This window comes from Tupaia chinensis, unplaced genomic scaffold (genome assembly GCF_000334495.1).
Source record: "Tupaia chinensis unplaced genomic scaffold, TupChi_1.0 Scaffold000610_1, whole genome shotgun sequence".
NCBI lineage: Eukaryota > Metazoa > Chordata > Mammalia > Scandentia > Tupaiidae > Tupaia > Tupaia belangeri.
This window is the reverse complement of record NW_006160129.1, coordinates 2,681,478-2,697,526: the sequence shown is the minus strand read 5'-3', so window position 1 is coordinate 2,697,526 and position 16,049 is coordinate 2,681,478. Positions and strand designations below refer to the sequence as shown.

Genomic DNA, 16,049 nt, shown 5'->3' with positions numbered 1-16,049 from the left:
TGGGTGGGAAGGGAATGAAGGACAATTGTGGACACCGGAGGTGGTATGAGAGGAGGGTGGGAAGGGACAGAGGGTCAGAAAGAGGGGTGGAAATAATTCTAGGACCTAGAAATGGAAAATTTTTTGTAATGTGCATGATTGAGTCACTATGCAGTGTGTACTGGATGGGAGATTGCATTTTGTGTGCTGTGATGATGCTTAGGGAAGGGCAAAAAAAAAAGTTTCAGGAAAAAAAATATATATCTATTTAATGACTGCAGTAGGATATGTAGCCCCAGCTACTTTATAGGATGCGTAAAGTTAGACTTGTGTTCATGGAAATGTGTATGTCACCTCTGTTTGCTATGAGGGTATTTGGATTGATTAGGGTCTTTGGTGGTTCAATAAAATGTGGGGGGGAAACAGTATAGAAAGCAAACATAGATACCAGAGACAGTGTGGGAGGAGAGCGGGAGATGGCAGAGGGTAAGAGATAGGGAATCAAGGATGGGGGAAAAAAAGCTAAGCATACAGAAAATAAGAAATGGAAGATCATCTGCTGACAATAACATGTTTGTTGATGTGCTTGACTGAGACAATATACAGTGTACTCTGGATGGAAAATCTCATTTTGTATGCTGTAATGATGTACAGTGAATGAATGCAAATAAATAAATTGAAATAAAAAAAAAAGACTTCACAGATAAGTGACTGAGGGAAGAGAAGAGATTGGAAGTTGTTTAGGAGAATCTTAAGCTTTATTTATAGTCTTTCTTGTTTTGTTTTGTTTTTGCCTTAGGGTCTAAGAGTTCCTAGAGAGAAAGATGGAGGGAAAGTGAGAAATCACCCCCTGAGGGGATGACCATACTGCAATTTCTTCTCCTCCATTCTTCTTCTGGGATTTTGGGCACACCTGCACATAGAATGATTTTCTTTTCTTTTTTGGTGAGATTTTTGTTACAGGTCACATGCACTTGGCCAGAGAGATAAGAGAGACAGAGAAACAGAAAGTGAGAAATCACACCCTAGAGGGTATGGGTACACTGAAATTTCCTCTCTTCCATTCTCCTCTCCGAACTCTGAGCATGCACACACACATGCCAAGCATGAGGTTCACACTGCTGGACCTGGGATTCAAACTGCAGCTGACCACGCGGAGTCCAACGTCTAAGCCACTACACCACCTGTTGGCCCCAATGCACCCAGTCAATAGTTCTCAAGCCAACAGGTCCGGGAATCAAACTGTGGTTGGCCATATAGGAATCCAGCACTGTAATCACCACACCACCTACTCGGCCCTATAGTTGATGTTTTAAAAAATACTTTAAAAAGCAATCGAGGTCTAGAAAATGTATTGACAATAACATGACTATTTAAATGGCAGAGTTAGGACAAATTAATTACATTGATTCTAAAGCTAATGCTTCTAGTCACGGCGTCTCACTTTATTTTCACCATAAAGCAAGAGAACATAGTGATTAGAAACATACAATATTTTTTTCATAAAATGAATGGGGAATTAATCAGAGCAGTAGAAACTGCTCAATAAAGCTCAATGGCAGATAGGATAGGTGATGTTTTAGGAATGAGCTCTGAAGCCATCCTGCTAGGGTTTGGATTCTGGTTTTGCCACTCACTCGCACTATCCTTGGCCAAGTTACTTTTGGTTCTTTGTGACCCAGTTTCTTCATATACAAAGGGAAAAGTCATAGGCTTACTGTGGTGAATTAAATGAGTTATGACTACACAGGGCTCAGAATGGCCCCAAAGTACATGCTCAGTGAAAATTAGCTCTCACCACATAACTACTAGTATGACTGAGGACAATGAAAGCTCTATAAAGTGACCTTGTTAGAAAAAGACTTTTCACCTAACATTCTACACAGACTAGCTGGCTTTTCGTATTTATGGTAAAGGAGAAATAGCAAGACTTTTCATTTTTCTCCTGGCATAAAAATTTTGGTTTTTGTTCAAAATTTATACTTTCTCTTTCTTTTTAATTTTATTTGTTTATTTATTTATTTTTAATTTGACCAAAGAGAAAGAGAGAAAGAGAGGGAAATGGAGAAAGCAGCCACTGGGTCCAGGACTTGAATTACAGTCAGTCATGTGGGAGTCCAGCACCCTGAACCACCATGCTACCTGCCAGCCCCTCTATTTTTCTTTTTAAAGAATTATATATTTAGCTTTATTATCATTATTATTTTTAAATTTACTATAGGGCACATGCACTCACCGGAGACAGACAGACAGACAGACAGAGAGAAAGAGGGACGTTGGGAGAGAGGGAAAGTGAGAATCAGGTCCAGGACTCAAACTGTGGTCAACGATGTGGGAGTCCAGTGCTTTAATAACCATGCCACCTGCTGGCTCCTATACTTACTATTTCTAATAGGAAACTTATATATACAGCCCCTGTAGGGAGTGACAGGTAGCATGGTGGTTAAGGGTACTGGACTCCCACATGGCCGACTGTGGTCCAAGCCCTGGACCTCGTGTCTTGCTTTTTCACTTTCTCTCTCTCTCTGTCCCTCTCTGGTCAAATTTAAAAATAATAATAAAGAAATAAAAAAAATTAATAATGATAGCCTGTAAATATGTAGGCTAGAGACAGGAAGCTAAAGAAAACACCTTTCTGAAATGTAAGTTTGATGAATTAGGAAAAGTATAAGAGTGGGCCAGCAGGTGGCATGGAGGTTAAGACACTGGATCTCACAAGGACAGCTGTATGGTTTGAGTCCTGGACCTGGCAACCTGAAAATCATGCCAGGCGTATGTGCATGCATGCCCCAAATCCCAAGGCAAGAATGGAGAAGGGGTTGGGGCATGGCCATCCCCCTGGAGGGTGATTTCCCACTTTCTCACCCCAGTGAGCATACGTGTCCTATAGCAAATATTAAAATAAATAAATAAATAAATAAAAAATCAAAACTATAAAGGCAAAAAGGGCACAGTAAATACTGGGAAATTCCTAAGGTTTTAATTCATAAATATCAATAAGTGTCAAAAACCACTGTACTTTAGAAATAAAATGTTCTAAATATGTGTCTGAATTCATACTTGCCCACTATATTTGAACTGTAAATATTGAGTGATGTGTGAAGACCAAAGAGACAACATAGTCTACAGACCAGAGTTTTCCCACTTGTCATGTACCTTGCTAAAAATAAGCTTATAGGTGCTTCAATACATGCTTTCTGGAAATAAGACATAGCTCTTAAAGATAGTAAAATGTCTGAGTTCGAACATAAGGGTGCCTACTGCCACCAAAAGCTTTAAATAAATATCCTGACAGGTTTTTTTCAAAGAAGTATGGGACCAGCAGATGGTGTAATGGTTACGCCGCTGGATGTGGTCATAACCATTGGTCAACCGTGGTTCAAGTCCCAGACCCAGCAGTTGAAACCTCATCCTGGGCACATGTGCATGTGTGCTCAAAATGCTGAGACAAGAATGGAGGAGAAGGGACTGTGGTGTGCCACCCCCACTGGGATCATTTCTCGCCTTCTGTCTCTTTGTCTCTCCTGTAAGCACATGTGCCCAACAGAAAAAAATCTCTCTCTAAAAAAAAGTTATTTTTCTAAAACTAAGATAATGCCAGGTATTTATAAATCGCTTTCTATCTTTCTGATTTTTTAAAATATTAATATATATCATTCATAAATATTTTTATTTAATTCTCATAAAGAGGTTAATATAAATTATATTAATTCTAAGGAAGTTAGGAAGTTTGGCTGATACTTTTCCTTTGAGTTTAGAAGATAAAATATTCATTTACACATTGAAAGGAACGGCAAATAACCCATTTTATTTCAATTTGAATTGGCATAAAGGTATAACAGTCTGGTAGAAAATGAGAATAAGAACCAGGAACTCCAGACACAAAACCTTATGAAAAGCACTTCTTATTTAGAAATATCAACTTTCTCATTATTAAAATTAGCATTCAAATTTGTTCATTCAAATTTACCAAAAAAAAAAAAAATGATGACATTTTTAGGCAGAAGATAATAGTTCCCTTAATGAAATATTTACTAAGTGATTTCCTGGGTTATCCATAATTATTTCATTTAATTTTCTCAATGAGTTTAAAAGTACTCTCATACCTCCATTTTAGATGAAGAAACTGTTGATTAGAAAAGTAACTTGTTCAAGGTCACTGGTTTTTTTTTGTTGTTTTTGTTTGTTTGTTTTTTTAAGTTTTGCTATAGAGCATGTGCAATTGTGAGGGTGGTCAGAGACAGAGAGAGAGAAGGAAAGAGATAGAAGGTGAGAAATCACTCCCATAAGGAGGGACATACACATAGCAATCCCTTCTCCTCTAGTCTCCTCTTGGGATTTCGGGCACGCACATATAACACACTCCTGGTGCGTTTTTCAAACTGCAGGATCCAAAACTCAAACAGTACAGCTGACCATGTGGTATGCAGCTACCTTAACCACTATACCACCTGCTGGCTCTCAAGATACTTTTTTTTGTAATTAATGACTTTATATATTTTCAGGTCACTGGGTCTAGGACTTGAACCACACAGTTGGTCATGTGGAATACAGCGCCTTAACCACCATACCACCGGCTGGCCTCACAAGGTCACTTTTCAAATTAGCACGTGCCAGAGTGGTATCTGAGTCTCGATTTTTACTCTTAAGCACTCTACTGTACTCTAACCTTCTAACTACTAAACTATACTGTTTTCCATCAGACAAGGTAGAAAACAAAACCCCTTAGAAATGTTCCCATTTTGTATATTTTCCCAGTGTGTTTGTATAGGTCTCAGTGTATCTGAGGTTGGTTTAGAATCCAGGTAAAACAAATTTCCTCACAAAGTATATGAGCTGGCAACAAATAGGGCAGAGAGAGAGTAGAAGTTAAGTTGAAGGTAAAATGTTTGTTGACACCACCCTAATATATCTAGAACAAGAAATTCTTGTTCTAAAGACTAAAAATAATTCAGCCAGAGAGAATTTAGTGCTGCCCACCAAGAAAATAAAAATAACGGCCCAAGGCTGTGGTAACCATAAATGATAAGGCATGCATTCATACAAAACTAAGTATCTCTGTGCAGGGCTCCCAGTTCATGTTTCACGACATTTGTTTCAAATGACAGGACTCAGAAGGGCATGAGCTTTCTAATAAAATAATGCTTACACCTAAGTGCTCCGTTATCACAGGGCATTTTTTAACACCCTCACATGTATGGAATAGTGGGAGTCCAGTGCCTTTAATCACCACGCCACCTGCAAGCCCCTCGGATCTGGAATCTACAGCACTCTCCCCCATTACTGTAGTTTAACAACTTCCATGATTTATTAATACTAAAAGAGAGTACTACTAACTGATGGCTGGTGACCACATCCGAGGTGTCTGAAGAAAACCTGTTTCTATTACTTGTTCTACTAGAACTCATTTTGAACAACATAGATACTAACAAAGAAAAATTCTTATTTTTAAGTGATAACTAATTTTCTTTGTGCCCAAAACATTTACCTCGCTGTCTGCACCATCATTCTCTTGCCATTCTCCTGACACCACACTATTCCACAAAGAACAAACTGAGAGGAAAATCCATTCAACCGACAATTGTTATTATAAGCATATCAGTAAAAAGCCTTCATCTAAAGCAGTGCTGTACACATTAATTTACTCTGATCATGCTTCTTTTGCCATCTCTCTGCATAACACCACAGCAACTACTCTTAACAAGAGCTGCACACTGATATCCACAAACTAGTGAAGGATGCTTGGAAAGTAATCTTGCAACAGGTTATTAGAAATTTTGCATGCTACCTTGAAACTTGCTCCATTTATTAGGACCAACATTTTACTTGATCTTTTCTTTAAAAGAAACCAAAATCCAACTTCCCAAATGCTAGGGCAACAAACTACGATGGAATACTTACCTAGAGCGGTAAAATCGGAACCAGATTTGAACAGAGCTGAAGCAAGGAGCTGAAACTGTAAGAGAAGTAGAAGCCAATCAGCTGGATAAGCACAGTGGAGAAAATTAACTTCTGTAACTTTGACCACTTACTAACTGCTGTGTGTTCCTACACACGTGGCACAGGTCTATTTACCAAATAGTGGCAAGAACAACACATTTAGATCAAAGAATGTGCTGACTTTCCTTCTGAATTCTCTCTACTGATTTTCAAATACTGGACCAAATCCTAGAATTATTTCATTCATAATATTTATTAAAGTATGTATTTATTAAGGAACAAGTAAACTGAAATAAAAAAGAAAATCAGTCATTTAGGACTCTATCAGCTACGGATAGATTGGTGTCGTTGGCACAGTTAGTGACTTTTCAGTATACATGCAATCTCATCTAAAAAAAAAAAATCCATGCTGTTATTAATACTTGTCATCTCCATTGTTTAAATCAAATTGGAAAAAAAAAAAAAGGCATGGATAATCCATTCCTGAACTACAACTTAGACTGGAATTATAATTTTATAAAATATATTGTTGAAACTCAAAAGTCCATTCTTAGCAGAAACAATGGAAATGCCAACTAGATTCTTAGCTAGCCCAAGTTAAAGTTAGTTTAAAAATGACAATGTAACTGAACAATGGCAAAACAGACTAAGATAAAACTACTGCAACCCTGACAATTTAACAAACTGGTAAAAAACAAAAATGTATGAGAACTATTTACATTTATCTTAAATGAGGATGCTGGAAAAAAGGCAAGCTAAAGAAAAGAATGAGTAGACAAATAAAATATAATCTCAATACAGACACCTGGAACTCCCCAAAGCTTGAGTTGTTGCTATCACAGATTCCTCAGAATATATTTCTTTTTAAAAACATATTTATTTATTTATTTTTGGAGAGATTTTCGCTATAGGTCGCGTGCGCTCGCCAGACAGACAGAGACAGAGAGACAGAAAGCGAGAAATCACACCCCAGGGGGGATGGTCATGCCGCAATCCCTTCTCCTCCATTCTCCTCTCGGGATCTTGGGCATGCACACACACGCGCCGGACGTGAGTTTTAAGCCACCGGGTCCGGGACGCGAACCGCGGTCGACTACGTGGGAGTTCAGTGACATAGCCATTACACCAACTGCTGGTTCCCAAAACATATTTATCTGTTTATTTAGTTCCATTTGCTATCATTATTATTTTTCAATTTGACCAGAGAGAGAGAGAGAAAGGGAAAGTGAGAAAGCAAGTCATCAGGTCTGGGACTTGAATTGCAGTCGGCCATGTGGGAATCCAGCCCCTTTAACCACTACACCACCTGCTGGCCCCCCCGGGAATATATTTCACATCTGCTTATAGCCTTTAAAGTTCCAGGTTCTAACCACACTAATATTTTAAAGCCCTTTGAAAGTCAGAAATTAGATAAAAAAAAAAAAAAACTCCCTAAGTATCCATCTTAAAAAGCAAGTTAGAAAATAGGGGGAAAAAGAAGAGTAAAAGTATATACATTTTTATATATTTGGTGTATCAGCCCTCTGTGGGAGGTATTTATACACATGTTTAGTCTGTAGCTTGCCAATTTACTTAATTATATTTATTATTATTTTTTTTAGTTTGACCAGAGACCAGAGAGGGAACATGAAAAAGCACCTACCAAAGGGGATAGCCACACTGTAATTCCTTCTCCTTCATTCTCCCCTTGGGATTTTGAACACACATACACACATGCCGTCAGGTCTACAACTCAAACAGTGCAGTTGGCCATGCTCCTGGCTGGCCCTTTTTATGTGCATCACCAAAAAGACAGAAGAAGAAAGCACTCTCCAATGGGGTGTAGTCATGCCGCAATCCCTTTTCCTCCATTGTCAGGACTTTGGGCATGCATGCATATACACCATGTTTTCAAGTTACTGGGGCTGGGAGTCATACAATGGTCGGCCATGTGGAACCAACTCTCTTAATCATTTCTTTACTATTTCAGACATTTTACTACATATTTAACATTTTTCTATCCTAATATAAACTGTTTTATTCTTTAAAATTTTTATTATTTAATTCCATTTGTTATTATTATTTTTTAATTTGACTAAAGAGATGGGGGTGCAGGGAGCAAGAAACCAAGCCACTAGGTCCGAGACTCGAACCACAATCGGCCACATGGGAATCCAGCACCTTTAGCCACTATGCCACCTGCCAACCCCTTTAACAGTGTTTTAAAACGTCATTTTCGTTTTTTTTTTTTTTAAAGAATTATTTATTTAATTTTATTTATTTACTCATTTATTTTAATTTGACCAGAGTGAGACAGAGAAAAGAGACAGAGAGAGAGAAAGTGAGAAAGCAAGGCACCAGGTCCAGGTCTCAAACCGTGGTTGGTCATGTGGGAATGTCCAGAACCTTAACCACCAAACCACCTGCTGGTTCCCTAAAATTTCATTTTCTAATTGCTCCTTAATACAGAAATAATAGCTTTTGTTTCAACTGACCTTATATTCTGTAATTTTGATAAATTCACTCATATCAGCATATTATTTTGTAGATTACATGGGTTTTCTAATGTACATAACATCTACAAATATAAACAGCTGTGTGTGTGTGTATGTGTGTGTGTGTGTGTTAAGGTTTTTGCCATAGGGCGTGTGCACTGACCAGAGATATACAGAGAAAGGTTAAGTAAGAAATCACCCCCACCCCCAAGAGGGATGGTCACATCACATTCATTTCCATTCTCCTCTCAGGATTTTGGGTAGACACACACACACACACACACACACACACACACACACACACACGCCTGCTGTGATTTTTCAAGCCATCTAGTCCAGGACTCAAATTACAGTTGACTATGTGGGAGTTCAGCATGTTAGTCACTAAACCACCTGCTGCCTCCCAAATTTAAACAAATTTACTCCTGCCTTTCTAGTCTATATGCCGTTTCTATTTTTATTTTTTTATATTATTTTTATTTTTTGAGAAGTTTTTCGCTATAGGGCGTGTGCGCTCACCAGACAGACAGAGAGAGACAGAAAGACAGAAAGCGAGAAATCACCCGCAGGGGAGATGGTCACACCGCAATCCCTTCTCCTCCATTCTCCTCTCGGGATCTTGGGCACGCACGCACATGCGCCTGGCGTGAGTTTAAGCCACCGGGTCCGGGACGTGAACCACGGTCGACTATGTGGGAGTCCAGCAACATAGCCATTAAGCTAACTGCTGGTTCCCTATTTTTATTATTTTTCTTACCTTACTACACTAGCTAGGATTTCTGAGCTATTGACAGTTACATCCTCCCTTATCATAATTTTTTGGGGAAAGGGCTTAGTATTTCATAATTAAGTATTATTCTAACTGTAGGTTTTTTGTTTTTTTTTTAGAATTATTTTATTTAACTTCCTTTCTTTAAATCTGACTAGAGAAGGACAGAGTGCGTGAGTGAATGAGTGAGTGAGAAGGAGGGAGGGAAGGAGGGAAAGTGAGAAAGCAAGCTGTCAGGTCTAGGACTTGAATAGCGGTTGGCCATGTGTGAGTCCAGTGCCCTTACCACTCCACCCACCAGCCCTAACTATAGGTTTTTCATAGAAGCCCTTTATGGGATTTAGGAAGTTTCTTTTTATTCCTAGTTTGTTAAGAATCTTTATTATAAATGGGTTTGAATTTTGCTAGATGCTTGTCTTTACATATTGAGATAAGCTATAGTTTTTCTCCTTTTATTCTGTTAATGTGGTGAAATGTCATGATTGATTTTCAAATGATAAACCAATCTTGTATTCCTAAGATAAACCTGCACTTGGTCATGCTGCATTAATCCTTTTAAATACAGCTGATATACAAACAACAAAGGTTTGAACTGTGTGGGTTCACTGATAAATGGAAAAAATGCAAGTCTCAGAAGTTAGTGAAAAGAGGCCATAAGACTATGAAACTCACTGCAAGCTCAGTTACCCATTAGGGGTATGCAAATATGTCCTTAAGAATATGAAATCTTTAGAAATAGTTGCTTCTATCCAGTGTTATATAACAGAACATTGAAAAGTAATGATTAGCTACTAATTTTTCAAGCTTGGGAACTACTAATAAAGATAGCACACTGTGGCCAAGTTATACAGTCACATTTTATAATTAAATGCTAAGGCAGCAAGAAGTTACTTCCACCAACCTCTCTTCACTTTCTATAAAAAAGGGAAATTGTCTTTCCTCTCTTCATATACCTTTTTTAATTAAAAATAAATTTAAGTAATTATTTTAATTAACTTTATTTATTTATTTTACTCTGACCAGAAAGGGACGGGGGTAGGGTGGGGAGGGAAGAGCACATGAGCAAGTAAGCTGCCAGGTCTGGGACTCAAACCGCAGTCGGCCATGTGGGAGTCCAGCACCCTTAACCACAAAGCCACCTGCTGGCCCCTTGATAGACCTCTAATACCAACAAAAAAGTTTATAGTGAACCTTTACATAACCCTATGTAAAAGAAACATACATTATAGATGCAAAAATGTGTTCCCTTCCCCGAACATGAAATTCATGTGTAAGTTAAAACTTTACATCTGAGAATTCTTTTCTGAATAGATCAAGAGTCTTTTTGGTGACTTGAATCTTATATTATCACATGAAAATATACCTACTCCATTTTTATTTCATTTTTAAGAGCATTAGTGTCAGGACCAGAATATGGCATAATGGTTATATCACTGGACTCCCACATGCCGACCACAATTCGAGTCCTGGACCTGGTAGCTTCAAACTCACGCCAGGCACATGTGTGTGCGTCCTCAAAATCCCAAGAGGAGAACAAAGGAGAAGGGAATGTGGCATGGCCAACTCCCAAGGGGCGATTTCTTGCTTTCTATCTGTTTCTCTCTGTTTCTCCTACAAGTGCACACACCCTATGGCAAAAATCTCTCAAAAAAATAGTATCAGTGTCACCATATTTTTCTTTGCCTTTCATTAAACACTCAAAAACAAAATCAGCAAATATAAGTTTGAAAGACTTTTTGAAAAAAGAAATACTCAATTTCTGAAATTCATTTCCACCTTTCTTTACCTCTTTTGTCTCTTCTGGGTCTGAGTGATCCACAGTTATATAAAGATCGTTTTGTAAATATTTCAGAGCACTAAGGGGATCCATTTGGGCCTTTTCTTCAAACCTAGAAAACATAAGCAAGAATAACAGTTGTCTAGAGTTACAAGAAAAATCAGAAGTGTCTTACAGACCTGAAGTGGAATACACTGTATAAAAAGTTACTCTGAATATGTCAGAAAACCATCCAGAACTAAGAATACTGCATATAGACAGTGTAGATATGGAGCTCCTGGAGATGTAATGGCAGTATGAGGTGATCACAGGAAGTGATGAGGCTAGAGAATGAATATGAGCTTCCTCACCCTTCTCTTAAAACTACAAGTTAGGATCAAATCACAAAATAGAGTGTGACTATGCTAAACATTTTACATAATAGAACTGCAAAAGAGTCTGACGTGTTTCATCAAAAATACATGGAGATAAAATATTTGCTTAGATTTTTATAACATATTCCCTACTGGTGGTATTCAGCAGACAGATACTTTAGAAACCAAAATGAGTACAGTCTCTTGTAATGGGCATCAATGACACTGATAAAACATTTTTAATGAGACTCTGTCCATGTCCGGCCAGTAATAACAATAATAAACAATTGCAGCAATTACTTATCAAGCCTTTGTATTGTGCTAAATATTGTATCAAGTACTTTTTACATGTATCATTTAATTTATCCTCACAATAAACTCATAATGATTCACTTTATCATTATTCTTTTAAAAAACATGAGAAGCTGAGGTCCCACAACCAAATTTGGCCAAGATAAGAGCTAGTAAGTAGCAGAAGCAGAATCAAACACAAATCTGATTCCAATGCTGAAAAAAAAAAACAATGAGGTCTGTTAAATAATTAATTATTTGTTTGGGACTATTTAAATAAGACAATGTCCTTCCCATATAGCATAATTATATGCAGATTTATTTCTAATAAATTGTTATGATTTTAAAAACATTATACAAAGAAAAGAAGACTCAATTTCCTTTGGGTAAGAAAAATGGTGAAGAGCCTTTCACAATGGTATTTACATTTAGTAGCTTTAGAGCTCAGTGACAAGGGTATCTTTATTCTAGGCAGGGGCAAAGACTAGCAAAACTTTAAAGTTCTCTTGTACCAGACGTAGAACCTTGAGAGTGACAGATAGGCTCCTAACTCTCAGATGAGAGCCTTTAGGCAGAAGTCACGTTACTCTGCCACGCTGTCCACAAGAAATTAGACCAGGGTGTGGACACCTGAGCCAAAGGCAATCATTTCATGCTTGATCAGGGCTTTATAAGGTAGCTTGGCAGAATTCTTCCCATCAGAGACAGGCTCTCTAGGGATCCCTTCCCAAGAAGAAACAATCTTTTAGGGAATCTGAACATGAGATACACAAGGTCACATAAAGGGCAGACATGAATGGAGAAGGCAGTAAATAGAGACTATGAGATGGTAGTCTAATTCTAGCTATCTGTCTGTCTCTCTGTCTATCTATCTATTTATCTGGGCCGCATGGTTGAGGGAAAACAAAGTAAGGAGTAGTCAGCAGGACAAGAAAAGTAGACAGGAGAAAGAAGTGGAAAAAGAGAGATATAAGAAGTCACTACAGTAGCTCCTGGCTACTAGAATTACGCCGGTATCCTACACAATTCTCCATTTGGCCTCACACTTTGAATGCTGAGAAAATGCCTTAATCCTTAAGATAGTCTCACAATTAATCCTCTTACAACTGAGGTATTCTAACCCTGTCTTTATCCTTTAAAATATGAAATAACCTAACCAATATACATCTATCATCCTATCAAATCCATTAGAGATTAATTTTCTAGAAGTTATATTCTCCCTCTTTTCTTTCTTTCCTTTTTTTTTTTTTTTTTGGAGAGTTATTTTTTGCTATGAGGCATGTGCACTCGCCAGAAAGACAGAGAGACAGACAGAACACAAGAAATCACCCCCTGAGGGGATGGCCATGCCACAATCCCTTCTTCTTCATTCTCCTCTTGGAATCTCAGGCATGCACACATATGCACCCGGAATTAGTTTAAGCCACAGGGTCTGGGACTCAAACTGCAGTCAACTACATGGGAGTCCAGCAACATAGCCATTACATCAACTGCTAGTCCCATATTTTCCCTCTTCTTTATCTAAGATATGTTTGGACTGTAAAATCAACTGGTTGTTATATCTGAAGCAGAAAAAGAACCAACATTATAAGTTCTCCAGATTTGTCTCATCTTTTAAAAAACAATTTGACATTAAGTAAACTATTAAGGAATGCAATTTTAGCCCTGTAAGCATTAACTGAAGATTCCAGAAGCTTAAATCTCATTAATAAAACAGTTAATCCCTTACCACCCAGACAATGTGAAAATTCAGTTCTTTCACCATGCAATTCTATAGGAAATCCACTAGTAGTTTACAGCAATGCCCCAAATTAGTTTCTGCATTAATTTACCTCTCAAGCACAATTTATGAAAGAAAAGAAACACAAATCTAATTTACACATACACAGAAATGTTTGTGTTTACATTCTATAAAATATAAGACACAAATATATAAATTATATAATACATGATAAAACATAAATATATAAATGCACACACATGTATGGAGTATATAAAAACACAAAAAACACTTGTATGAATACACACATGTACATACACGCTTACATGTACACTTATATATTTACATATGCTTGCACATGTATATACGCACATGGTGGTTAAGTACTGAGCTCTGCAGTCTAACTTACAGTGCTTAGGCTTGAGTTACTACAAAGTAAGCATCTCACCTTCATTGAAAACATTTATTTTATTAATTTACTATTTGCAAATTTACATTTGCTATGTATTTATAAACTTTCAGCATCAGTATCTATCTTTATGTTATATCTTCCTTAGAAAGAAGAAAGTGAAAATATGTAGAACCAGACATTTACAAAATATATCATCTTCACAGTATTTGCATAATTATATTTGCAAAAAGAAAGTTGTATCTCCAAATCTAGATAATACCAACAATAGCTGACAATGTGAACTAAAAGTTTTCAATGGATTAGTTTTATACCTGTGTTTTCTTATGAGGTACTTGCAATGCCTCAGTAAGTAATCTTTTGAAGGTCTACACAACTTCAGTGACCAAAAATCATCTAATCTCATCTTTGGAGAACAAGATTTTCCTGGATTCCCACCAAATAAATAATGAACCTAAAATAAAATTTTAAAAATTAATCAGATTTTTTTAATGCATGCAAACTAAAGAAATGACAAAAATCACAGTATTTCTTGCTTTCTTTCTTTCTTTTGGAGAGGTTTTTGCTGTAGGGCGCGTGCGCTCGCCAGAAAGAGAGTGACAGAAAGCGAGAAATCACCCCCTGGGGGGATGGCCATGCCACAATCCCTTCTCCTCCACTCTCCTCTCAGGATCTTGGGCATGCACGCACATGCGCCCGGCATGAGTTTTAAGCCGAGTCCGGGACGCGAACTGTGGTAAACTGATTTCATGGGAGTCCAGCAACATAGCCATTACGCTAACTGCTGGTCCACATAGTATTTCTTTCTTTGGAAGCAATGCATATAAGGAAACTTCTTTAGCCTTATTCATATTAAAAAAAAAATACTGCATTTTGACCTAAGTCTTCTCTAGATTTAGTTTCCATTTTACTTTAAAGCACTATGACTACATCCTTAAAATTGTGTTTTATACTAAAGTGAGCTATGTTACCACAATGATAGTGGAAAACACGGAAAAAAGGTATTGCTTCTTCCTACTGGAAGAAGCTAATCCAAGATAATTTGCTGAGGAGAATAAAAAATAAAGATTATCATATTAATCAAATGTTGATCATAACAAAAAAAGATATCTTCTAACATGCTTTGACATACAGGTTGAACTGAATCACTAAAGGTCAACATAAACTAGAAACATTCACAATTTTTATCATCTTAATTTTGCTTTAACCCAAATGCTAAATGTTAAGTGGCACATAAAACTCTTGGCAGGGCCAGCAGGCAGTGTGGAGGTTAAGGCAGCTGGATCCCACACGGCTGACTGAATGGTTCGAGTTACAGACCTAGTAGCTTGAAAGTCAGGCTGCATGTGTGTGTACACATGTACCCAAAATCCTAAGAGGGGAATGGGAAAGGAATTGCACCATGACCATTCCCCCTGGGGGGTGATTTCTCACTTGCCCCCCCACCCCCATCCCCATCTTTCTCTGGTGAGTGCACACGCTACATAGCAAAATGAAAAAAAAAAAGTTATTAGATTATTCAATTAATACTAAAGAAGAAATAAAAGAATAATGTGATAATGACTCCACTTTTACTTTACTTGGTGTTTCAATGTTATCCTCTACTTACACAAAACTTTAAAGCATTTTCTAAAATTTTGAAAAAAAATTATATTCAATAAAGTGTTAGTAAAAATATATTATTTCTAGCCTATAGATAGAAATTAATTCATTCCATAAATTGGGAGACTCTAAGAAAATGGGCTTTAATTCGCTCCCAGTCATCTTTTAGCTAGAGGTCTCAAACCATACAGCATAAAATTTATATAATCATCTACGACCTAAACAGAAAGAATCAGGCTCCATCAACAGCATACTATGTAACCTGAATCCATGTTAAGTTTAAGGGAGAAATAGTTAAAGAAACTCCTCTAAACACTTAGGGACACCAAAACTTCAGAATGCAGAACTCTTTTCACAAGGCTGACAGAAAAGGGATGTCGCTCGTACACAGGAAAAATGAAGATCTTACACTGGGGAAAGCTAAAACCAGGAAGCTATATAATGTACCTGCTTCTTTCTGTATCAGGGGACGAGGTACCAAAATGCTGCAAACTGTGTATTTTTTACTCGGCTATTCCCACTGTAGAAATAACAAAGCTGGGGCCAGCAGGTGAAGTAGTAGTTATATCACTGAATTCCCAAATGGCCGACCACACAGTTCAAGTCCCGAACCTGGTGGCCTGGCTTGAAACACTGAGTGCATGTGAGTATGTGCCTGAGATCCTGAAAGGAGACTGGAGAGGGGATTTCAATATGGCCATCCCCCTGGGGGTGACTTCTCACTTTCATTCTCAC

General features: G+C 37.6%; 1 protein-coding gene across 4 annotated transcripts in view; it reads right to left on the bottom strand.

Moving 5' to 3' along the window:
- Positions 1–16,049, bottom strand: part of MKLN1 (muskelin 1) — a 390,424-nt gene that overhangs the window by 7,507 nt on the left and 366,868 nt on the right. For all 4 annotated transcript variants that reach the window (XM_006158840.2, XM_006158839.3, XM_027775878.1 and 1 more), the window contains 3 exons: positions 14,027–14,166; positions 10,949–11,051; positions 5,881–5,935 (listed from right to left, as the gene is read on the bottom strand). In XM_006158840.2, coding sequence (XP_006158902.1) covers positions 5,881–5,935; positions 10,949–11,051; positions 14,027–14,166 — 298 coding nt within the window. The remainder of the gene's footprint in view (positions 1–5,880; positions 5,936–10,948; positions 11,052–14,026; positions 14,167–16,049) is intronic.